The 25,787-nt window shown below is 41.0% G+C and overlaps 1 protein-coding gene across 1 annotated transcript in view; it reads right to left on the reverse strand.

Annotated features, from left to right (window-relative positions):
• The window catches only part of TBPL2 (TATA-box binding protein like 2), a 51,187-nt gene that overhangs the window by 8,083 nt on the left and 17,317 nt on the right, over positions 1 to 25,787 (reverse strand). The window contains exons 2-8 of the mRNA XM_024734759.1: positions 17,661 to 17,735; positions 17,257 to 17,382; positions 14,269 to 14,726; positions 13,405 to 13,492; positions 11,313 to 11,404; positions 6,547 to 6,714; positions 2,993 to 3,087 (exon numbers count right to left, since the gene is read on the reverse strand). Coding sequence (XP_024590527.1) covers positions 2,993 to 3,087; positions 6,547 to 6,714; positions 11,313 to 11,404; positions 13,405 to 13,492; positions 14,269 to 14,726; positions 17,257 to 17,382; positions 17,661 to 17,735 — 1,102 coding nt within the window. The remainder of the gene's footprint in view (positions 1 to 2,992; positions 3,088 to 6,546; positions 6,715 to 11,312; positions 11,405 to 13,404; positions 13,493 to 14,268; positions 14,727 to 17,256; positions 17,383 to 17,660; positions 17,736 to 25,787) is intronic.

Below are 25,787 nucleotides of genomic sequence, written 5' to 3' on the forward strand. Positions count from 1 at the left end.
TTGTTTTTTCCCCTTTTTCTCTTTTTGTGAGTGTATATGTGTATGCTTCTGTGCGAGATTTTGTCTGTATAGCTTTGCTTTCACCATTTGTCCTAGGGTTCTGTCCGTCCGGTTTTTTTTTTTTTTACTTAAAATTTTTTTTTCTTAATTATTTTTTATTTTAATAACTTTATCTCACTTTATTTTATTTTACCCTCTTTCTTTCTTTCCACTTTTCCTCCCTTTTATTCTGAGCCGTGTGGATGAAAGGCTCTTGGTGCTCCAGCCAGGCATCAGGGCTGTGCCTCTGAGGTGGGAGAGCCAACTTCAGGACACTGGTCCACAAGAGACCTCCCAGCTCCACGTAATATCAAACAGCGAAAATCTCCCAGAGATCTCCATCTCAACACCAATACCAAGCTCCACTCAATGACCAGCAAGCTACAGTGCTGCACACCATATGCCAAACAACTAGCAAGACAAGAACACAATCCCACCCATTATCAGAGAGGCTGCCTAAAATCATAATAAGTCCACAGACACCCCAAAACACACCACTAGACACAGAACAAGGAAAAGAGTCTCAACCATTTACTTCAAGAATTTTAAAAACCTTCTTTATGTAAAAATAAGTCACCTGGAAAAAGTCACAAATAAAGTAGTTACTTTCGATATTATGGTGAACTCATACAAATCCTTAGTGAAAATAAAAACAAAAATAAACAAATGGGACCTAATTAAACTTAAAAGCTTCTGCACATCAAAGGAAAGCATAAACAAAACGAAAACACAACCCACAGAATGGGAGAAAATATTGCAAACAAAGCAACCAACAAGGGATTAATCTCCAAAATATACAAACAGCTCATGCAGCTCTATGTCAAAAAAAACAAACAACCCAATCAAAAAATGGGCAGAAGATCTAAACAGACATTTCTCCAAAGAAGACATACAGATGGCCAAAAGCACATAAAAAGATGCTCAACATCACTAATTATCAGAGAAATGCAAATCAAAACTACAATGAAGTATCGCCTCACACTGGTCAGAATGACCATTATCAAAGTCCATAAACCATAAATGCTGGAGAGGGTGTGGAGACAAGGGAGCCCTCATACACTGTTGGTGGGAATGTAAATTGGTACAACCACTATGGAGAACAGTATGGAGGATCCTTTAAAAATAGAAATACCATATGACCCAACAATCCCCCTCCTGGGCATATATCCAGAGAAAACCAGAATTAAAAAAGATAATGTACCCCCCCCCCCAGTGTTCACTACAGCTCTATTTACAATAGCCACGACATGTAAGCAACATAAATGTCCATCGACAGAGGAATGGATAAAGATGATGTAGTACATAAATACAATGGAATATTACTCAGCCATAAAAAGAATGAAATAATGCCATTTGAAGCAACATGGATGGACCCAGAGATTATCATACTAAGTGAAGTAAGTCAGACAGAAAAGGACAAATATCATATGGTATCACTTATATGTAGAATCTAATTTTACAAAAATGATACAAATGAACTTATTTACAAAACAGAAACAGACTTACAGATATCAAAAGCAAACTTATGGTTACCAAAGGGGAAACGTGGGTGGCAGGGATAAATCAGGAGCTTGGGATGAACATATGCACATTACTATACATAAGATAGATAACCAACAAGGACCTACGGTATAGCACAAGGAACTCTACTCAATATTCTGTGATATCCTATATGAGAAAAGAATCTGAAAAAGAATGAATATATGTATATGTATAACTGAATCACTTTGCTGTACACCTGAAACTAACACAACATTGTAAATCAACTATACTCCAATAAAATTTTTTAAAATTTAAAAATTAAAATAAAGAAATTTAAAAAAACTAAGTAGACAAGAAAGAAGTTATGTACATACTATTTACAAAAGATAAAATGCTATTTACAGGATATGTTGAAAAGTGATCAATTTCTAGTTCTGAGTACCAGTGAGGTTAAAGCAGTGAGATCACTTTCACTTATGTAGTTAAAGTTTTCTTTTGTACATTTTTGTTTTGAATGCTGATGAGGTTCGTAAAAGACACTTAAACATTGCTGGTAGGAATGTAAATATGATATAGGAGAACTGTATATATATACAGTTCTATGTATATATATATAACCCTTTTTAAAACAATTTAGTAATTTGTACTAAGAACCTTAAAAATGGTCCAATCCTTAAACAAAAGTTCAATTTCTGAGCATTTACACTAATAAAATGATCCCACACATAAAAACAGCCGAAGTTTTGTGTCATTTATAAGCAGCAAAGAAAGAACATATAAACACCTGACAATGGGAGAATAAGTTTGATGGAACAACATGTTAGAATGGAGGTCGGGAAACTTGGATCTGCTGGCCAAACCTAGTCTGCTGCCTGATTTGTGTATAGCCTGTGAGCTAAGACTGATTTTTATATTTTAAATGGTTGGGGAAAAAAAAAATGAAGAAGAGGAAGAAAATTACTTGATATATGTAAATTAAACGAATTACATTAAAATCACACCTCAGAGCCTTTTCCTTTATGTAATGTCTGCAGCTACTTTCACAATAAAATGACAGGGTTCAGTTGTTGTGACAGAGACTCTACTGCCCAGAAAACCTAAAACATTTAGTATTTAGCCCTTTGCAGAAAAAGATTTGTTGACCCTTCTGTTGGAACACTATTCAGCCGTCAAAAGCCTTCATTAAGAGTTTGTAACAATGAGTTAAGCTACATATGTTATAATGTTAAAAGGCAGGATGTAAACATGTATATACATAGCAAAGTGACATAAAAACATGGAAAAAAGTTATATTGTTTGACTATTGGGGCCAATGGATGATGCTATCTTTCTTTCTACTTTTCATTTTTTTCCCCAGGTATTCTAAAATACCAAGAATTGCTTTATAATAGTGCATAAAGCTATTTAAAAGGTAAAGCAAAGCACACACATAGCTATTGAATTTTATGAAAGTCAGAATCTTAGAACTTACCTGTCAACACAACTTTTCCAGATACAAAGATAAGCAACACAATTCGTGGTTTTACCATTCTGTAAATAAGGCCAGGAAACAGTTCAGGTTCATAACTGTTAAGATATAGAAGAAAAAGGTTAAAAATAGCACTATTCAACTACTTTCTCATAATATTTGAGACCCAGTGTGTACTGAAAAGCAGTTTTCAAAAGCTTTTTTACCAAAAACCTTTTGACCATTTGATAAAAGCAGTCTTGAGTGTCATAGGTAATTTCTGTGGCCATCAAGAATAGAATTCATTTTTGGTCATAGTATTTTTCCAAGTGAAAATCATTTCACTTGGAAATGAAATTAAAATTAGAAATTAAGCTATAGATCAACATAATTTAGGACATCAGATCTAATGTTTCAAGATCTTGTTAGTTAAATATTCTCCATCTGTCAAAAAAAGTCTATCAATAAAAATACATAACACATTTTCCAAATTTTCCAAGTTCTACAGTAATGAGCACATTTTGTATGTATTTATAAACTGCTAAAGTTAACATTTTTAGTGGAGAGGACCTAAAAAAATTTCTAGACCACTGTAATTTGTCTTTGGACAGATGCCATATAAAGAAAGAAAACTAAACCATCCCAAGTTTTAAAAATTCAGGATTTGTTCCTATACATAGTAACTCACTCATATTTACTATTAAATGTAAGCTGGTTTCTCTGAGGAACAAAGGATGATTGGGCTAAGAACTGCTTCCCCACACTCCACCAGAGAGAAGAGGAGAGATTCCTAGAAAGGCCTGAGAAGCTTACAAAAAGAAGTCAGTAGTTAAGAAGAAGTTGATGAAATAAAACTATTCTCAAAACAATGGCTAATGGAGAATATGGCTAATAAGAAAATGAAGAAATCTGAGAAATGGAGCACTATATATAATACACGTGAATTTTTGCACTTAAAGGGTGAGTCCAGGTCACAAAGAAAAGCTCCATTCCATTCTGCAATGAATAAGACCCATACCACAGCAGATGTGAAACTTCTTATTGGCGCCAGCAAGACGTATCACAGTGGTGAGGCTACCTATCTGAAGTACGTGGAGGTCATTACGGGTGGACATGTCTTCCTGGGACATCACTCTATCTTACTGCAGAAAGCCTGTCAGGACTTCTACCCACAAACCACTTCTGGACACTGGGGACACAATGATAGTGGCTGGAGCCCTGGGAAACTTCTATGGGAACTACAAGGTTCGAGCCAAGAAAGTGAAGTCTGGGGCACAGAAGAAATGTTTCCATCTAATCTTCCAGCCAAATCTTATGACACTAAAAGGGAAAAGAGAAAATAAAAGTCTTTGGTATGTAAATACCTGTAAACTTCCCTACACTGGGAAAGGAAACAGACGTCTAGGTCCAAGAAGCACAGAGACTTCCAAACAGGATCAACCCAAAGAGGACCACACCAAGACACACTGTAATTAAAATGGCAAGAACTGGGACTTCCCTGGTGGTCCAGTGGTTAAGAATCTGCCTTCCAGTGCAGGGGATGTGGGTTTAATCCCTGGCCAGGGAACTAAGATTCCACATGCCGTGGGGCAACTAAGCCCACGCACTGCAACTAGAGAGCCCTTGTGCCGCAACTACTGTGCCCATGCGCTGCAACTACTGAGCCCATGCACTCTGGAGCCCGCATGCCAGAACTAGAGAGAAGCCCATGCACCATAACAAAAGATCCCGCATGCCGCAACGAAGATCCTGTGTGCTGCAACTAAGACCTGATGCAGCCAAATGAATAAATAAATAAATATTTTTTAAACTGGCAAAAATTAAAGATAAAGCGAGACTATTAAAAGCAACAAGGGAAAAGCAAAAAGTTACATACAAGGGAACTCCAATAAGGCTATCACAGCTGACTTTTCAGCAGAAACTCTGCAGGCCAGAAGGGAGTTGCACAATGTATTTTAAATGATTAAAGGGAAAAAGCTACAACCAAGAATACCCTACCCAGCAAGGCTGTCATTCAGATTTGATGGAGAGAGCAAAAGTTTTACAGACAAGCAAAAGCTAAGAGATCAGTACCACCAACCCAGCTTCACAAGAAATGTTAAAGGAACTGCTTTAAGTGAAAAAGAAAAGGCCACAACTAGAAATGTGAACATTACGAAAGGAAAAAGACCCTGGTAACATCTTTCCCATGTTCAGAAAAAGTTGGTTCCAAGAAAGATAGACAGGAGGTGCAAGGCTGAGGATCTGGAAGATAAGATGAAGCATGAGTTGAGAGACTCTTAAAAATGAAGGTTTTACTATGAATCCAGGAGTTATTCCAAGATTGAAGAAAGAAAAGGACACATAAAGAGGCAATATGTCTTGCATGGGGGACTTCCCAATGAACTCAGTGGGTACCTCATAGGCACTTAATAAGCCTATGCTGAAGAAAACTGAGACAGAGGAAAAAAGAAAATATAATCAAGGGGAAAATAAATATTGCCTGAAAAGTATCATAAAAGCTAAATCTCAGAATGAACAAATTTTTTTGGAAAGTTAGGGGAAGAAAAAGGCAATTTTTAACTTCTGTCTAGGTCATGTCTCAAAGGAGAGCTAACAAATGTCAGCTCACAAATGTTAGAGAAAGCAGAGCTATGTGATCCCTCTCTACTCTATTAAACAGAATGATTGCTCAAAGGCAAAGGGACGGAAAAGTAGAATGAAAGGACTTCAGTTCAAGTTAGATCATGAAAATTTAAGAGCATCTGTGACTCGAAGGCAGTTCAAGTGCCCTGGCCCCAAGTGTATATCACAAGGGGTGGCGGCATTTGGTGTTTGTCGGTCACCCTCCATCACGGCTCTCTGAGGGCCTGAGCAGGCTGGGAGAAGCACCGAAGCAGCTGAGGGAGGAGGAGGCGCATTTGCTGTTGAGATGGAGACGTTACGTGTGAAGAAGCCAGGCAGCCTAGAGATACTCCCAAAGGAATATGAATCCGTGAAAGAACAAACAATAGTGGGGGCTACAGCTACACACAGAAAAAGAAAACCCTTGAACAAACTCAACAGGACAAAAACTAGATAGGATTGTCTTCCGAGAACGTGCTACGGCCATTCTTTTTTTTCATCTTCTCTCCAGCCCTTTCTCCCCTCACCAGCTGTCAGCCCTTCCTACTTACCTCATCCATGTCATACCCCTTGCTCTTCTGGCCACTGCCACCACCCCCCAGCCAGATTTGTTTAGAAATCTATACATCCGGGAGTCTCAAGATGTGGGCCTCGGGACAGCAGCGCTGGCATCACCTGTGAGCTTGTTAGGACTGCAGATTCAAGCAGAATCTCTGCATACCACAGCCCAAGCAGGAATGTGTGTTGATACGCTGCCCAGGTGATTGCTAGGCAGTTTAGTTTTGAGAACCACTATTGCAGAAGATTGGACACGCATGGTAACCAGCGAGGACTTAGGTATAGCATCTTAACCTTTTCACTTCTTGTAGTTTTTTAAAAAATTATATTTCTCTGAAAAATACATTATATAAGCAGCCCATAATAGAACTTTAATAACTTGGGAAACTCAGAGTTAAGTTATGCAACAATCATACCTACTGAACTGCTGATGGGATAGCACCAAACCTTCCAGCCTAATAGGAAATCTCACATCACAGCTTCCAACCATGTTCTGAATTTTAAAATCGAGGAATCTGGCAGGAAAGCCCAGCTTCTGCACCACACGAGCATACTTTCTTGCTGCCAGTCGAGACTGCTCTTCGCTGGGGAACGGCAAATGTAATTAAAGATGTCTTAATCACTACAACTGCTAACTAGCTGGGCTTTATTCACACACTTCCCTGATTGTATTTTTAGCATATGTACCGTGTTTATCTTTCAGTGTATACTAGGAAGCTATAGACTTTGAGGAGAAGGACCTACCTCCCCTACTTTTGTCCCTAGCACCTAGAAAAGGGTATGGTACAATGTACAGTTGTTGAACTGAATCATAAACAGATTTTTGTCTTCATTTGCCATCTTTCACATATAAGGTAGTTTTTTCTTTTACTTGTTTTAAGTGTTATTAGATGAAATTAACTATTCCGCTGGTTCTCAGAAAGTGTCCTCAGGCCAGCAGCAGTATTACCACCTGAGAACTTGCTAGAAGTGCAAAGTCCCAGGTCCCACATCAGACATGCAGACATTCTGGGGTTGGGGCCCAGCAATCTATGTCTTAACAAGCCCACCAGTGACTGTGATGCTCACTAAGGTTTTAGAATCATGCTTCTGGTCTAAAGGTGTGTGCCATTTAGATGGGAACAGCAGTAACAAAAATAAGGACACATACACACATACAAAAAAAAAATCAACACGAGGAAGTAAGTTATGTGCCAGCTGAGTGGCATAGATAGGATGCCAGGACTTGGAACTTTATGGGACAAATTATATACTTTAAGAAAAACATGAAAGTACCTCAAAATCTGCCCAATGTTGCTCAGGTTTTCTCACACAATTGTCATTCAACTCACACTCAATATGAGAAAGAAATAGATTCATCCAACTGTGTGGCTATGTTCTTCTAAATGTTTGTCCTACTCCACCCTTAAATCCATGGCAGAGAATGTGAAATCCTGAGATCTGGGGCTTTATTTTTCATCAGATACTTTTCAATGGTCACTGCCAAAATAAAAACAGTGAGTAGCAGGGGTTGCCAAACAGGGGCAACACCTGGTGGGGGAATCCTATGAATTCCACCCACTCTTATGGGTTATCCCCACCTTTAAGTTGAAAATCAGAAGTATGTTAAAGAAAAGCCAGATTGAACTTATTTGCCTGGACAAAAGGGAGCGAGCGGTAGAGTCTCTTCCCAATCTAGATCTGTCACAACACTGGGCCATTTTCACATCACCTCATTTCATGTTGATTCTCCTCATCCATTACCAACTCCTGAAAAGTCCCTAGCAAGGCCGTGTCCCCAAGACAGCAGTGAAATAAGTGGTTTCCATTTTGAAAAACCACATTTTGCCTAAATGACCCATTACATCTCCCACAGTGCTAATATTTATAAGGTCAAATTTCAAGAATTTGCATAGCCTTATAGTTTCTTGTATCACACAGAACTTCCCACTCAAACAACTAACAGTTAAAATCTACATACATTTTCTTGTACAAATATTAGGAAATAGGCTAAGAACCTTGAAATTTCACCACCAGTGGTAATTACCACTGATAAATTTGGCTCCTCTGCACTTTTCTGTGCGAAGGCAGGTATCCTGCACTATGCAAACTCTGATTATTGCAACTAAAGAGAATACGTTTGGTTAAATTTTTGGAGATAATTCTGATATCTCTTATACTAACCAAACTTTGACAACTCTCTATCCAAAATTCAACAACCAGATAGATTTGGATAACAAATATCTCTTATAATCTGAACTCACCATCCAAGCTTTCACTATCAGATTTTGAGAACCAAATAAATTCAGATAGGAAAAAAAACCTCATGAATTAGGAAAAAAAAACTCATGAGTCTGTGTGTTCTCCCCTCCCACAACTTATCCTTCCAACTCAATATACTATACATGGCTAAATAATTTCATTTTATGATTTATTCAAAACTGTATTGCTAGAAATTTGTTCCCTCTGCCCCTGTTTTAAACAATGCTGAAATGAACATCCTTGTAGTTACCTTGCAGAGTTGTCCAAAAATGACTTAAAAATGGAGATTTCTAGGTCAAAGGATACACAGATCGACAGAAGAGAAAGGCCACAAATTTACTCAGACACAGGTAAAGAACTTAACATGTAAAAACAGGTGGAGGAGAAATACAGCAAAATAGATTCTTCTATAAATGTACTGGGACACTGACTGGGCATTTGAAAAAAATGATCTTATATTGAAGTAAAATTCTAGACCTGCTCTGCCCAATATGGTGGCCACTAGCTACATGTGGCTATTTAAATTTAAATTAATTAAAATTAAATAAAAAGTTCAGTTCCTCTGTGGTATTAGCTTATTTTAAGTGCTCAAAAGTCACATATGACTAAAGGCTACCACATTGGACAGCACAGATACAGAACATTTCCATCATCCAGAGAAAGTTCTAGATGAGTCAAAACATTAACCTTTCTTCAATACAAAGCAGGACCTGAAAAAAACCAGAAAAATATATGGCAGTCAATACTTATGTCATGTTGTGTGTGGAGAACGCCTTCCTAAGCATGAAGCCAAACACTGAAACCATAAAAAAAAAAGCTGGATAGACTAACCATACACACACAAAATTAAATTGCATTAAAAAAACCCCATAAAATACCACTAACATTAATATGGGAAAAATATTTGTGGTATAAAATGGTGAAAATACTTAAATACCGAAAGACAAATATCTCCATAGAATATTGGGCAAAAGATACAGTAGGTAGTTTACATGCTTACGAAAAGTTAGTCTCACTACTAAGTGAAAAGAAATGTGATTAAAACAACTTTTTGCCAATCAATTTAGCAAATATAAAATACAATATTAACACCCACTGTTTACCAGAGAAAATGAACACTAGGTGCATCTCTCGAGCGAGGAGAAATTGGTACTATCTTTCAGGAGGATAATTTCCTACTAATCCTCCAACACTTAGAGGGAAGAGCAGCTCTCCCACTAGTTCTATGGTGAAAGGATCTACATCAGCACATGGCTACCTCTGCATGAGATCCAGGAAAGATGAGCCTGTAAGAGACTGCCTCCTGAGTGAATGCTCAAGCTAGTGGTCAAGAAATGTCTAATTTCCCTCCTGTAAAAAGTTCTATCCATTCTTCTGCCTGCGATGAGGAAAATACACAGGAACTTCTTTCCCAGGTTTATAACAGGCTTTACCACTACTAGAGCCTTTTTTTTTTCTTTAAAATATACCTTAGAAAAAAGTTGTAATAGCCTAGTAAAGCCCCCTTCACTATGGGGGACTGTAAAGTGGGATATAAGTCCGTATTATGAGGCTGAATGTTTTTAACCCCAAATTTGGCATTTCATGAATTTAACTCCTTAGCAAAGTATTTTGCTTCTACGATGTGTTTTAGAACCTTAATGCCACCCTTCCTTGTTTTACATAGTGAATTATTTGTCTGGTAGTGTGGGGGGACGGCTTCTCTTACCTTCTGGCTCCTGTGCAGACCATTTTCCCAGAGCTAAATATCAGGGCTGATTAAATTAATTAAAATTAAATAAAAAGTTCAGTTCCTCTGTGGTATTAGCTTATTTTAAGTGCTCAAAAGTCACATATGACTAAAGGCTACCACATTGGACAGCACAGATACAGAACATTTCCATCATCCAGAGAAAGTTCTAGATGAGTCAAAACATTAACCTTTCTTCAATACAAAGCAGGACCTGAAAAAAACCAGAAAAATATATGGCAGTCAATACTTATGTCATGTTGTGTGTGGAGAACGCCTTCCTAAGCATGAAGCCAAACACTGAAACCATAAAAAAAAAAGCTGGATAGACTAACCATACACACACAAAATTAAATTGCATTAAAAAAACCCCATAAAATACCACTAACATTAATATGGGAAAAATATTTGTGGTATAAAATGGTGAAAATACTTAAATACCGAAAGACAAATATCTCCATAGAATATTGGGCAAAAGATACAGTAGGTAGTTTACATGCTTACGAAAAGTTAGTCTCACTACTAAGTGAAAAGAAATGTGATTAAAACAACTTTTTGCCAATCAATTTAGCAAATATAAAATACAATATTAACACCCACTGTTTACCAGAGAAAATGAACACTAGGTGCATCTCTCGAGCGAGGAGAAATTGGTACTATCTTTCAGGAGGATAATTTCCTACTAATCCTCCAACACTTAGAGGGAAGAGCAGCTCTCCCACTAGTTCTATGGTGAAAGGATCTACATCAGCACATGGCTACCTCTGCATGAGATCCAGGAAAGATGAGCCTGTAAGAGACTGCCTCCTGAGTGAATGCTCAAGCTAGTGGTCAAGAAATGTCTAATTTCCCTCCTGTAAAAAGTTCTATCCATTCTTCTGCCTGCGATGAGGAAAATACACAGGAACTTCTTTCCCAGGTTTATAACAGGCTTTACCACTACTAGAGCCTTTTTTTTTCTTTTAAAATATACCTTAGAAAAAAGTTGTAATAGCCTAGTAAAGCCCCCTTCACTATGGGGGACTGTAAAGTGGGATATAAGTCCGTATTATGAGGCTGAATGTTTTTAACCCCAAATTTGGCATTTCATGAATTTAACTCCTTAGCAAAGTATTTTGCTTCTACGATGTGTTTTAGAACCTTAATGCCACCCTTCCTTGTTTTACATAGTGAATTATTTGTCTGGTAGTGTGGGGGGACGGCTTCTCTTACCTTCTGGCTCCTGTGCAGACCATTTTCCCAGAGCTAAATATCAGGGCTGTAGTCCTGGGCTCTCGGATTCTCATTATGACGGCGGCAAACCTCTACACACAGAAGCCAAAAGGACAATTAGCCTCTGCTAGGGGTTAACACTATTCCAGCTGACCAGCTGGGCTGGACATGAAAACAGTGTTGAATAAATTGAAATTTAATGGGAAAACGAAAACCTGTCTGGGTCTATTCTCCCACGTTAATGTTAACAAAATGATCATGATTCTAAAATGTACATACTTAGAAAAAACAGGTAAGAATAATAATAGTAAAGCTAAAATTTAAGTACCTTTTATGTTTCAGACCCTATGCTAAGAGCTTTATAGGTTTTATCGCATTTAACCTCATGACAGGACTGAGTTGAATCCATTATAATTCCCATTTAGTGCACAGGGAAACGAAGTGGTTATTTAACTTCCAACATTATACAGGAAACAGTTAAGTTGAGATTTAAAACCACGACTATCAGACTCCATGCTTTTTGCTTTGATATACTTTTCTTTCAAAGACTCTTTGAGAAAAAAAGAAGTATGGAGTATGTTACAGCCTTGCCAAGACTCTAGAATGCACTAAAAAGCAGCCAAAATATAGAACAGAATACATATATTGATAGGCATTCTGAAGATGAATGACAAAAAGTTGATTTGTCAAGCTCTTGCCCGCCATAGTCCTCAATGTGGTCCCCAGGCCGGCAGCACTGGTAAGTCCTCCAAGTGTTGCTGACGCAGGGGAGGGCTGAGAACCACTGGCCTGCCACATCGACTTCCCCCATTAAGCTGGGAAGGAAACTGGGGTGGGTACCATGCAAGACCAAAGTTCCATGGGTTAGAGCCACTCCACAGGACAACAGATCACTCCAAGGCCAGACTGGCAATTTCAGATATGAAGTGTTAACAGTAAAAGAACCCTGAGTCAGCACGACACAGAGCCGAGCAAGGACTATTAATGTTTTCTAGGTGTTCACTAAAAAGGTAGTGCTCTCACCTGGCATTCATTTTGTTAAATTCTTAAGGCAGCTTAAGTGCCAAGTCAGAATTTTTCTGGCTGTCAAGTCCAAGTTTGGACAGATTGTGTATACCAAACTGAGAGGAGAGCAGAGGATGGTAGAGGATAAAATATGCTTAAAATGTTGATTGCTCAGTAGTGTGGTCCATCATAGCTACAGCCATAAAAATCCTAGCTCATCATTGCCTTTCTGTCCTCATCATAGCCGGCTACATGAAATATAAATAGGAAAGCTTAGCTGCATTCGATAACATTCAGGCAACACTTCAGAGTTCAGCAACAACACTACACAACAGGAAAAACAAATATTTAATCCATAAATAGTTGATGTTGGCAAGGTCCTCTGGGTTCCAACTAATATGGCCTTTTTCATCTAACTCCATAAATCCTCCACCACCCAAGACAGTGAACTTTTTCCCAGCAGGGACCAGGCCTCACTCATCTTTGTACTAAGTACAGAGCCCACCAAATCGTTAAATGTTGATTGAATTAACAAATCCACTTCCTAGGTAAACAGACCATTGAAAATGGGATGCCTGGCCTTGGGAGGACACAAAAAAGAATAGATTTTATTAAACTTTGACGGAAAACAAGAAATCCCTGAATCTTACACTTGAACTTTACACTTTAAACAATTGAGCTTTCTCAGGTAAGAGAAACTGTAAATGGAAAAATACACAGGTGTCAGGAGATAGGACAAAAATTAGAAAAAATGATTTCCAAGAATATGATGACATTGTAAGAAAGTTAGCATTTCCATAGTCAGGTTGAAAATAGTCATACTGAAAGGTTTTTCTGAATGCCAAGGGAAAGAACTTTTAGGAACTGCTCAATAATTACTGTATTCAACACAGAAAATGAGATTATTTTTTTATAGGTTCAAAACAGAGAATGAGCCGATTAAACTTGTGTTGCCAAAAGCTTTTCACTAACAAATTTTTTCTTTTTAAAAAATAAAAACAAAGGAATGAGTCAATATCATGATCATATGAAGGAAAGAAAATCTAAATAGAACCTAACTGTGGAAAAAATTACTGGGAAATCTTACCTTTGGGTTATATTCTGCATTTTTTGCATGCAAAGCTATTTTCTTCAGATCCAATTTACAGGCCAGGTTCACAGTGGAAACTATATTCCTAAAGAAAAAAGTCAACCTATGTGATGAATTGGGAGATTGGGATTGACATATATACACTAATATGTATAAAATGGATAACTAATAAGAACCTGCTGTATAAAAAAATAAAAATAATAATTAAAAAAAGAAATAAGTCAACCTAAGTTATACCAGATATAAAAAGTAAAAAATAATTAAAACGCATTAACTTCCTCATTTCATAGGTTTGGGTGACTTCCTGGGGGAGAATTATTCTAAATGTGAAATGTATAATAACACATTTAGTAGTTAAAGACTCCTCGCTTCCACTGCAGGGGGTGCGGGTTTGATCCCTGGTCGGGGAACTATGATCCCACATGCCACAAGGCCAAAAAAATAGCTTTTTCTAAAATTTCCTGACTAGCTGACTAAAATTAAGCTTTAGACCTTTTTCAAAATGTCTCAAAATAGAAATCACAATATCAAATCAACTTGCAAATCAAATTCAATTTTACATCTTTATATCCTTTGTGTTATTCCAACTCCAGCCACAATTTTCAACTACAGTGCTTTACTATAAACAATACAATCCTTCAAGACTGTGTATACTCACCTTTAACTCCCTCTTAGGAGATCAATAGTGCTTCATTTTACAGATAACCAAACTGTCTAAAGTCCATTACGAACTAACAAAATCAAGGATAATGACATCTGAAATTCTCTTCCCTACACTATTATCATCCCATTCAGGAATACATTGATGAAATGTGTACTCAGAAGCATCACCCATTTAAAGCAACAACAACAACAACTTACTGTAGTTGAGGCACAATTCCAGAACATCCTGAAACAGGGGTCACTGGCGTCATGGGAGTTATGGATGCCAGAGGCAAGGAGTGTGGTTTCTCAGGAGAGGGCTGGGCTGAGTCAGCATCACCAGGGTGGAGATGTGGATGGGAATTTGACCCACCGCTGCTGTTTAAGGCCAGGTCAACGTCCTGTTGGCTGGGTAATGGCAACCTACTTTGCCAACTTTTAGTTTTACAATTTTCTTCAGTTTCATGCTTGCTTCTGATGACAGTCTGTTCTTTATTCTCTTGGGTAAGCTCATCTGGTAGGAAGCTAAGATCCACAGATGAGAAATTGCCAGATGTTTCTGTGACTTCTTCAAGCTGTGAATTAAACATAGTCTCTGGATTGGATGAATTAGGTATGTACACATCATAAGGCACAATTGGGCTGAGCAGGGGTGATCTGGGTGGAGCAAGGTCATCCTAGGCCATTCCCAAAACAGATAAACAAAACACAACAACAGAACATCATGTCACACCAAAGGGACGCCACCTTGGCTGGCAGGCAGTGTGTTCACGATGAGGCAGTTCAGGTAGCTTATATTCATGCCCTGCTCTTTCCACAAAATATCATTAAAATTCTACTGTAGGGTTACAACACACTTAATGAAAACAGGAAAGTATATCTTAAAATGCAGAAAAAGCATTTTTCATAAAATGTTTTCCCTACTTTGGTTAGACCTGTAGTAAGTTGCCACTCTAAATCCAATTTTGTAACTGAGGCAATTTGGCAGCCATGCCCTAAACTGTGTGTACTTTGAAGAGTACAGATTTTCTGTACTCCTTAAGTTGATTTAAAGATTTTTTTGGAGTTTTAAATTCGTATTTTAAAGAGAAGAGCAGTAAGTGAAGGAAGCTGAGGAGACAGCTTTGAGTGCTAATCAAGCCTCCACAAGGAGCCATCTTTATTTCTTCTAGTCAAAGGAAGGAAAAGAAATCATTCCATTTACGTGAATGTGCAATAGGGAAAAAGTTATTGAAATTTAAATGGCAAGACTAGTTTAAATCAATGTATTATACTTCCAGTCCGGGGAAGGCTGCTCAACTTCCATTATCATCAACCGAGGGAAAGAGGCGTGCAACTGAGGGAAGCAGCTAATGTAAAATTCATGGCCTTTGTTATGGAAAAAAATCCTTGGTACATATATTACCATCCACTTCACCCAAGTTGCAGGCCTGGATTCTAGATTTTGACCACTGCTGGCAGGATAACCTCATCCCTTAGAAGATCATACTTCTGACAACTGAACAGTCACCAGTGCCTTGTGCTGCATCTTCCCCAACACAAAGCTATTTAGCTAGTGTCTGGCTAGATCCTGTTGAACTGTGCTGTTACCACAAGTCCAGCAGATGGCAGGGGTGACTAAATGTTAGAAGAAAACACTTAAGAAGAATGCATTTATTCTCTGGAAATAAGATTTGACCTTATTTCATTTTGAATTATGTTATTAGTCTCTAACTCCCTCCATCCCCATCCCACAGATGGGCCCTGAGGGACACTGAGGTGGGGGACAATGGCCCAGATTCCTCGCCATTGTTTTTTTGGCCTCTTCTAGCCAGAAAAGATTCCATCATCCAATTCACACTAAAGCACTAATATCTGCAACTATCAGTGTCTCCCCTCCTTTTTCCCATTATGGCATTTTAGCAGGGTACAAAGCCTCCACCCAAAGAACTAAACTTCAACAAGGAATTTAAGGCAATGGCAACAAGATATCAAAGGGGGATGTTTTATGGCAGTGGAACCCTGACAGCCTCCTTTCGAGAGAATATGCTTACAGAGTATTCCCTGCATCCCTGGCCTTATACCTGAAGAAACTTTTTGTTAAACTGTCTTCGCAGAGTCATTAACTCATCTTTCTCAGAACCTTTCCAACGTGGGCTCTCCTTTTGCAATGTTAAACGCTGTGGGACTTCACTATTTCTACCTCATTGCTAATCATTGTCTAGTTAAAAATCCGGGGACTTCCCTGGTGGCGCAGTGGTTAAGAATCCACCTGCCAATGCAGGGGACACGGGTTTGAGCCCTGGTCCAGGAAGACCCCACATGTCGCATAGCAACTAAGCCCGTGTGCCGCAACTACTGAGCCCATGTGCTGCAACTACTGAGGCCCGCACCTAGAGCCGCAACAAAAGAATCAATCACAATGAGAAGCACGTGCACCACAACGAAGCGCAGCCCCTGCTCACTGCAACTAGAGAAAGCCTGCGCACGGCAACAAAGACCCAATGCAGCCAAAAATAAATAAAATTAAAAAAAAAAAAAAGAATCCAGGGCTTCCCTGGTGGCGCAGTGGTTGAGAGTCCGCCTGCCGATGCAGGGTACACGGGTTCGTGCCCCGGTCCGGGAAGATCCCACATGCCGCGGAGCTGCTAGGCCCGTGAGCTACGGCTGTTGAGCCTGCGCGTCCGGAGCCTGTGCTCCGCAACGGGAGAGGCCACAACAGTGAGAGGCCCGTGTACCGCAAAAAAAAAGAATCCGACACCACCCCGCCAGCCGAAAGTTTTTCCCTTGCTTTTCTTTTTGAAGACTCCTTCCTCTCGTTTCTACAGTTCTTAAATTAAGAAACAAAACCCGGGCTTCCCTGGTGGCGCAGTGGTTGAGAGTCTGCCTGCCGATGCAGGGGACACGGGTTTGTGCCCCGGTCCGGGAGGATCCCACGTGCCAGTAAGAATCACAAACTGAAAGAAGCCATAGGGGCCTCCAATTTGTATTCATACTACACCAGGTTCGACCTCTGTTGGCAAGCTTGGGTAAGTTATTTCAACTCTCGAACCTTCTATGTTTTTCAACTGAAAGACGGGGATAATCAAGCCCACCTCCTAAGGTCGCTAGGAGTTTTACGAGAGAGAAAATAAAGGCAGAATCCTTAGTGCGCAGCACCCAGCGCCCAGCAATGGGGCGGGATGCGGACCCTGACTCTGGGACCGTGGCGGCGGCTTCCAGGCTCACCTGGGCGGCGCACCGGGCCAGGAAGAGCTCCAGGCACGTTTCTTCCCCCTCCATGGACGGAGGACTCACTGTAGGCGTTTGGGAATCGAAGAGAAGAGCCAGCGCGAATCGAGCTGCCGCTAACTGCTACGAGGCGCGCGGGGCGCGGAAGCCGTTTATCAGCCAGCGGCCGCACGTGGCGAGGCGTGGCCCGGGCTGGGGGCGGGGAGCCGGGGACCAGGGGCCGGGCGGGGGCCTTTGTGCCGGGCCTGCGCAGTCCACGCTCCTGCAGCCGGCGTGAGGGAATAGATGCTGAGCCAGGGAGCTGGGTGCGGAGCTCAGCAAGGGGCCCACGGGTCGCGAGCAAGTGAAGAAGAGCTGGGGCTGGGAGGAAGACTCTCCTCGCTGGGGTGCTGTCACCACACCCGCCCACAGCTGAGAAGCAACTCGGCCTGCAAATCAGGAGATTTCCTTCCACCTGCGAGTGCTGCCTTTGCCTCCTGCAGGAGAAAAGGTATCGGTGTTCGTAGCATGAAAGGTGAACGAGTTGGACAGTGAGAAAATAAATTTTTTAAAGATAATTTTTTTCTTTTCTTGAGCAGAGCGAGTGGAATTTGAGGCGCTTTACCCAGTCAGGTGTTGCACTCTTATGTCATAATTACTTCTCACTTTCAAATCCCAGCTGGCTTTTTTCCAGTCTACATTCAGTCTAAAGCCACATATAAAAGAATGTGTTGCTGCAGTTAGGGTTGATGCAGCTGAAGAAGGTAATGTAAAACCAAATAATCAGAGGATTTCCCCCTTTTTTGAAATTATTTTAATTTTTAGTGCCTCACCTTTTATAAGAACTTACATGTGCGGAATGGTTCTATAAATATAATTGATACCTTTTATGTAAGATATTTCAAAATGTACGTGGAGACGCACACATAAAATACGTCTTCCCTTCTAGCCTATGCTCTGAGAGCAGGGATTTTGATTACTGACCTTTGTGCCTCTGTACCAAGCTCATAGATGATCAATAAAATTTGGTCAGTGAATGAAAAACCACCCTCAGAATGGAGCATAGTAGAGACAGAGTACTCTAAGAATCAGGTCAATAAAAATTGTGTAGAATTTCTAATCAAGAACATTGGAAATATTTTGATAAAGCTGGAATTTTAAAAAATAAATTTATTTATTTTATTTTTGGCTGCGTTGGGTCTTCGTTGCTGCATGCGGGCTTTTCTCTAGTTGCGGTGAGCCGGGACTACCCTTTGTTGCGTGCATGGGCTTCTCACTGCGGTGGCTTCTCTTGTTGCAGAGCACGGGCTCTAGGCACGTGGGCTTCAGTAGTTGTGGCACGTGAGCTCAGTAGTTGTGGCTCCCGTGACCTAGAGCACAGGCTCAGTAGTTGTGGTGCATGGGCTTAGTTGCTCCGCGGCATGTGCGATCTTCCCAGACCAGGGCTTGAACCCATGTCCCCTTCATTGGCAGGTGGATTCTTAACCACTGCGCCACCAGGGAAGCCCAAAGCTGGAATTTTATATAATGGTTATACTGATATATAATTAATCTAATGATTTATGTTAAGTGAAATAGCCTATCAAAAATGTTTAGCGTAATACCTGCTTAGTAGCTCAAATATTAGCTCTTAGTTTTGTTATTAGACAAATATGGACCAAATTGTGTCTGCCCCTCCCCCAAAATTCATATGCTGGAACCCTAATCCATGTAACTGGTGTCCTTATAAGAAGAGAGAAACACCAGGGATACCTGTGCACAGAGAAAAAAGCCATGTGAGGACACAGTGAGAAAGTGGCCATCTTTAAGCCAAGGAGAAGGGCCTCAGGAGAAAACAGACCTTCTGACACCTTGATCTGGGATTTCCAGCCTCCAGAACTGTGAGAAAATAAATATCTGTTTTTTAAGGGATTCAGTCTATGGTATGTTGCTATGGAAGCCCTAGGAGGCTAAAATATATGCTTATAAAGAATCTCATCATATGTGGTAGGTAGAATTCTGAGATGGTCCCCAAAATCTCCACCCTCTCCAGTTATGCAAACACTAATCTAGGTGCTGCTGTGAAGGGATTTTGCAGGTCTAATTAAGGACCCTAATCAGTCAACTTTAAAAAGAGAGACATTAACCTGAGTGAGCCTGACCTAATCACCTAATCAGGCGAGCCCTTAAAAGGAACTGGGCTCTTCCTGGGGAGAAAGATTCAGAGCTAGAGAAAGAATTACCATGAGGGAGATTCTCCATTGCTGCTTTGGAGATGGATGGGGTTATGTTGCAAGGAAGGTGGGTGACTTGGAGGAGCTGAGAGTGGCCCATAGTTGACACCAGCAAGGAAAGCAAGACCTCAGTCCTGTAGCTGCAAGGATCTGAATTTGGCCAAGAACAAACAAAGGAGGCCTTAAAAGGAGCTCAGCCTGGCCACTACCTTCATTTCAGCCTTGTAAGCTCTGAGCAGAGAACCCAGTCATGCGGTGTTCAGACTTACAACCTATACAGCTGTGATCTTATAAATAGGTGTTTTGTTTTTTTTTTACATCTTTATTAGAGTATAATTGCTTTACAATGGTGTGTTAGTTTCTGCTTTATAACAAAGTGAATCAGTTATACATATGTTCCCATATCTCCTCCCTCTTACGTCTCCCTCCCTCCCACCCTCCCTATCCCACCCATCGAGGTTGTCACAAAGCACCAAGCTGATCTCCCTGTGCTATGCGGCTCCTTCCCACTAGCTATCTATTTTATGTTTGGTAGTGTATATATGTCCATGCCACTCTCTCACTTTGTCACAGCTTACCCTTCCCCCTCCCCATATCCTCAAGTCCATTCTCTAGTAGGTCTGTGTCTTTGTCCCGTCTTACCCCTAGGTTCTTCATAACATTTTTTTTTCTTAGATTCCATATATATGTTTTAGCATTCGGTATTTGTCTTTCTCTTTCTGACTTACTTCACTCTGTATGACAGACTCTAGGTCCATCCACCTCACTACAAATAATTCAATTTCGTTTCTTTTTATGGCTGAGTAATATTATCTGCCTCAGTTATTCTGCTATTGATCCCTTCTAGAGTATTTTAAATTTCATTTATTTAGTTCCCGTTGTTTTTGGTGTCTGTTCTCAGTGGCTAAAGTTGGTTCAGTGAGTTTTGTAGGCTTCCTGGTAGAGGGGACTAGTGCCTGTGTTCTGGTGGATGACGCTGGATCTTTTCTTTCTGATGGGCAGGTCCATGTGCGGTGGTGTGTTTTGGGGTGTCTGTGGACTTATTATGATTTTAGGCAGGCTCTCTGCTAATGGGTGGGGTTGTGTTCCTGTCTTGCTAGTTGTTTGTCATAGGGTATCCAGCACTGTAGCTTGCTGGTCGTTGAGTGAAGCTGGGTGCTGATGTTGAGATGGAGATCTCTGGGAGATTTTCGCCGTTTGATATTATGTGGTGCTGGGAGGTCTCTTGTGGACCAGTGTCCTGAAGTTGGCTCTCCCACCTCAGAGGCACAGCCCTGATGCCTGGCTGGAGCACCAAGAGCCTTATCCACACGGCTCAGAATAAAAGGGAGGAAAAGAAGGAAGGAAGGAAGGGGGAAAGAAAGAAAGGAGGGAGATAAACTAAAATAAGGTAAAATAAAGTTATTAAAATAAAAAATAATTATTAAGAAACACATTTTTTAAAAAAGAAAAACAAAACAGACGGATAGAACACTAGGACAAATGGTGAAAGCAAAGCTATACAGACAAAATCTCACACAGAAGCATACACATACACACTCACAAAAAGAGGAAAAGGGAAAAAAATAAATCTTGCTCTCAAAGTCCACCTTCTCAATTTGGGATGATTCGTTGTCTATTCATGTATTCCACAGATGCAGGTACATCAATCAAGTTGATTGTGGAGCTTTAATCCGATGCTCCTGAGGCTGCTGGGAGAGATTTCCCTTTCTCTTCTTTGTTCGCACAGCTCCCAGGGCTCAGCTTTGGATTTGGCCCCGCCTCTGCATGTAGGTCGCTGGAGGTCGTCTGTTCTTTGCTGAGACAGGACTGGGTTAAAGGAGCAGCTGCTTCGGGGGCTCTGGCTCGCTCAGGCCATGGGGAGGGAGAGGTGTGGATACGGGGCAAGCCTGTGGTGGCAGAGGCCGGCAGGACGTTGCACCAGCCTGAGGCGCGCCGTGCGTTCTCCTGTGTGAATTGTCCCTGGATCCCTGGACCCTGGCAGCGGCGGCCTGCACAGGCTCCCCGGAAGGGAGGTGTGGATAGTGACCTGTGCTCACACACAGGCTTCTTGGTGGCGGCAGCCTTAGCGTCTCATGCCAGTCTCTGGGGTCCGCGCTGACAGCCGTGGCTCGCGCCTGTCTCTGGAGCTCCTTTAAGCAGCGCTCTTAATCCCCTCTCCTCGTGCACCGAGAAACAAAGAGGGAAGAAAAAATCTCTTGCCTCTTCGGCGGGTCCAGACTTTTTCCTGGCCTCCCTCCCGGCTGGCCGTGGCGCACTAACCCCCTGCAGGCTGTGTTCACGCCGCCAACCCCAGTCCTCTCCCTGGGATCTGACCTCTGAAACCCAAGCCTCAGCTCCCAGCCCCCGCCCACCCCGGCAGGTGAGCAGACAAGCCTCTTGGGCTGGTGAGTGCCGGTCGGCACCGACCTTCTGTGCGTGAATCTCACCACTTTGCCCTCCGCACCCTAGTGGCTGCGCTCTCCTCCGCAGCCCCGAAGCTTCTCCCTTCCGCCACCCACAGTCTTTGCCCACGAAGGGGCTTCCTAGTGTGTGGAAGCCTTTCCTCCTACACAGGTCCCTCACACTGGTGCAGGTCTCCTCCCTATTCTTTTGTCTCTGTTTATTCTTTTTTCTTTTGCCCTATCCAGGTACGTCGGGGAGTTTCTTGCCTTTTTTGAGGTCTGAGGTCTTCTGCCAGCATTCAGTAGGTGTTCTGTAGGAGTTGGTCCACGTGTAGATGTATTTCTGGTGTATCTGTGGGGAGGAAGGTGATCTCCGCGTCTTACTCTTCTGCCATCTTCCCCCCGCCCCCAGGAACCTTCTAGGTGTGGTTTTAAGACACCAAACTTGTGGTAATTTGTTACTCAGAAATAGGAAATGCATACGTCATAAGTTATGAATAAGAATTAGGGGGCTTCCCTGGTGGCGCAGTGGTTGAGAGTCCGCCTGCCGATGCAGGGGACACGGGTTCGTGCCCCGGTGTGGGAGGATCCCACATGCCGCGGAGCGGCTGGGCCCGTGAGCCATGGCCACTGAGCCTGCGCGTCCGGAGCCTGTTGCTCCGCAACGGGAGAGGCCACAACAGTGAGAGGCCCGCGTACCGCAAAAAAAAAAAAAAAAAAAAAAAAAAGAATTAGGGACACAGATTTGTAGTGATCTGAAGGGCAAATGATAAGGCAAATAAATAAAATGTGATGAATTCTAATTTTGAAGTTATTTTCAAATAAAAAGTTTCAAAATAAAAGATGAGTGACTTTTGTGGATGTTTTCAGCTTTGGTAAGAGTTAGTTTATTCAGAATCTTAAATTGTTCTGTTTCTAAGAATCAAAGATTGGTATGGTTTGGTTGAATAATAATTAATTGCTGGCATTCATTGAACTCTTACTATGGGCCAAACGCTATTATAAGTATTTCAAATCTATGAACTCACTTAAACATCACAGTAACCCTGTGAGGTAAGTACTGTTTTATCCCCATTTTACAGTTTAGGATACTGAGGTACAGAGAGGTTAAGTAACTTGTCCCAGGTCACTCAGCTCCTATTCAGAATTTCTAACTCTGGAGCCATATGCTATGTATTGTCCCCCCTCAAAGACTACATATGCCATTTCAAATTAGTAGTTTGTTTTCATTTGAACTGCACTTGTTCATCTGTTTTGATTCTGAGGTTTTTTGTTTATTTGTGCTTCAGAATATGTAATATTTTGTACTTTGGCAAAAAACGAAACAAAACACACACACACAAAAACCCTACTGTATCCAAACATTTTAATTCCTTATTTCTTAATTTACTATTGTAAAGATTAAATGAGTTGAATGGGAGTATGTGTAAATTTTTATCAAGGACTTTGCACAAATAAAGTATTGTTTTTAATGTCTTTAAGAGAGTAATGCCAGGACTTAGATGGACCATGTCAATGATCATGAAGACTCTTTAAGAGAGATCAACTCTATGAAAAAAAGGCTTTCAACTCTTATTTTAAGAGGCCCTGTCCCTCATCATAGAAAATATTAAAAAGAACTCACATCTCACATTAAATGTAATTTGTATGTAACTACTTAATAGTTGAATTACTGTGACTAGTTGATATGTCACATTTTGCAGACATTTAATCAAATATACTAGTTTCAGTTTTGAATTTTAAAAACTTTGGAGCCAACAGATTTTTCTCAGCTTTCAAACTATTTATTTATTTATTTATTTATGGGTGTGTTGGGTCTTCGTTTCTGTGCGAGGGCTTTCTCTAGTTGCAGAGAGCGGGGGCCACTCTTTATCGCGGTGTGCTGGCCTCTCACTGTCACGGCCTCTCTTGTTGCCGAGCACAGGCTCCAGACGTGCAGGCTCAGTAGTTGTGGCTCACGGGCCTAGTTGCTCCGCGGCATGTGGGATCTTCCCAGACCAGGGCTTGAACCCGTGTCCCCTGCATTGGCAGGCAGACTCTCAACTACTGCACCACCAGGGAAGCCCTCAAACAATTTCTTTTTTTTATTGGCCTTTGAAAAGTTTGTAGGCCCTAGGCACTGGGCCTTAGCCTCTAAAATGCGATCACGCTGCTATAAAATGGAGATGGAACTTCACTGTTGAAGGACTATTAGGAAACATTGTTTCACTAGGGGGTGCTCTTTCCTCTCCGTGAAGGGAATTTCTTCTCATTTGGGGAGCAAACAAGCTTCTGGAGTGAGTACAAAGCGGTCCCTGCATCCCCTAGATGTTAAAATAAAAAGTGAGTATTTCTCTGTGTCAGAAGACCAGGGGGTACTTCCAAAAATAATTGGGATTAGGGAATTTCCTGGTGGTCCAGTGGTTAGGACTCTGAGCTTTCACAGGTTCAATCCCTGGTCAGGGAGCTAAGATCCCACAAGCCCCAGGGTGCGGCCAAAAAAAAAAAAAAAATTAGGATTAGCCACTCTACCAATCAATGCAAATATATTTGTACATATTTATACAAGGAGATTCAAATTTGTCAATGGCTAATCCAACTGAAAGTGCTTGTAGAGTAATCTACATTCGTACTTCCTTGATAGGTGCTGTATGTGAGGGGCAATTTTGCTGCCTAGGAATAAGCCAAAAAGCAAGAGTTTGAGTTAATGTGATTAGGTTTCTTGAGGCCATGTTAGGAGAGAACATTTTTTAATCTGGTGGCAATTTTGCTAGATGCAGCCTTCTCTTTCTTTTAGGAGCTCTGGACATTCATTGTGATGAATCTCTACATTGAGCTGTCAGTTCTCCTGACAGGGGTTTTATATGCAACAATAGGTAGGTTGATTTGAGCATTGCTTGAAGGTCTTGTCTAGATCAAAATTTGATGAATTCTTGTCCTTTCAGTAATTATTTGAAATAAAAATATCCCGCAATAACTCATCCTTCACCTTTTCAGTGGATACGGAGCATAAACGTCAGCATCTGGGAAGGAACCTGTGTTAGGACTTAATCGAGGAGGCTCTGAAGCACAGTCACAAATAGCCCTCTTAGCCACCATAGCCGTGGCTCACCAATCGCAGAACATTGAAAATCTTGAATGCTAATGGCACCACAGTGCCTCCCCGATAATGCCACTGCTTTCCTTCTCAGGTGGTACTGTGTTCTGCATGTAAAGAAGATTTCCAGTGTTTTAATTTTCCCAGGAAAATGGCTCAATTTCATGTAAAATTAAAGAAAAAAGTTAAAATTTCACGAGTTCTTTTCTCTTTGATTAATCCCCATTATTTTCTTTCTATATGTACCATCAGAGAGTTTCTACAATAAGGAATACATTATTTTTTTTAAAGCATATAAATAGGAAGTGTTATTTATGAGCACAACTTTGGCAGTTGCTACATGGAAGCAGAACCAAATCAATCAGCACTGATTGGGGCAGAAGAGAATTGCTTTACCATTTCCCAAACTGAACATATCCAGGGAAGTCTGATCCCAGATGAAAGCTACCTGCGCCTGCCGTGCACAGCACATTAGGTTTTACAATATTTGTTTGGGAAACTACACATAAGGATTTCAGCTTCTGTCTTCTCACTGAACAACGCTATGTACACACCTTACTAAAATATGAATCTTTGCACATGCCCGTGCTTGCATGCTGTATAATTAGAGTCAAGCTGGGAATGACTCTCCAGTACCAACTTTCCTCCCCAAGAATAACATTTAAAAATTTAATTCTGATACACATCCTCCGGAAACTTGAAACATGTTTATATTTCTCATGCAAAATCAGGTAAACTTCTGAGATTGCAGCTGTTTACCCATCCGTGAAGGGTCTGCCTCAGATTTCTAACCCGGGAAATGCGGGAAGAAGATTGTTATTTTCATTCCCTACTTCCATATCAAGTGGACTTCCTTTTTGCAGTTGCGGAGAGAGA

This window comes from Neophocaena asiaeorientalis, unplaced genomic scaffold, assembly GCF_003031525.2.
Source record: "Neophocaena asiaeorientalis asiaeorientalis breed wild unplaced genomic scaffold, Neophocaena_asiaeorientalis_V1.1 scaffold547, whole genome shotgun sequence".
Lineage (NCBI taxonomy): Eukaryota > Metazoa > Chordata > Mammalia > Artiodactyla > Phocoenidae > Neophocaena > Neophocaena asiaeorientalis.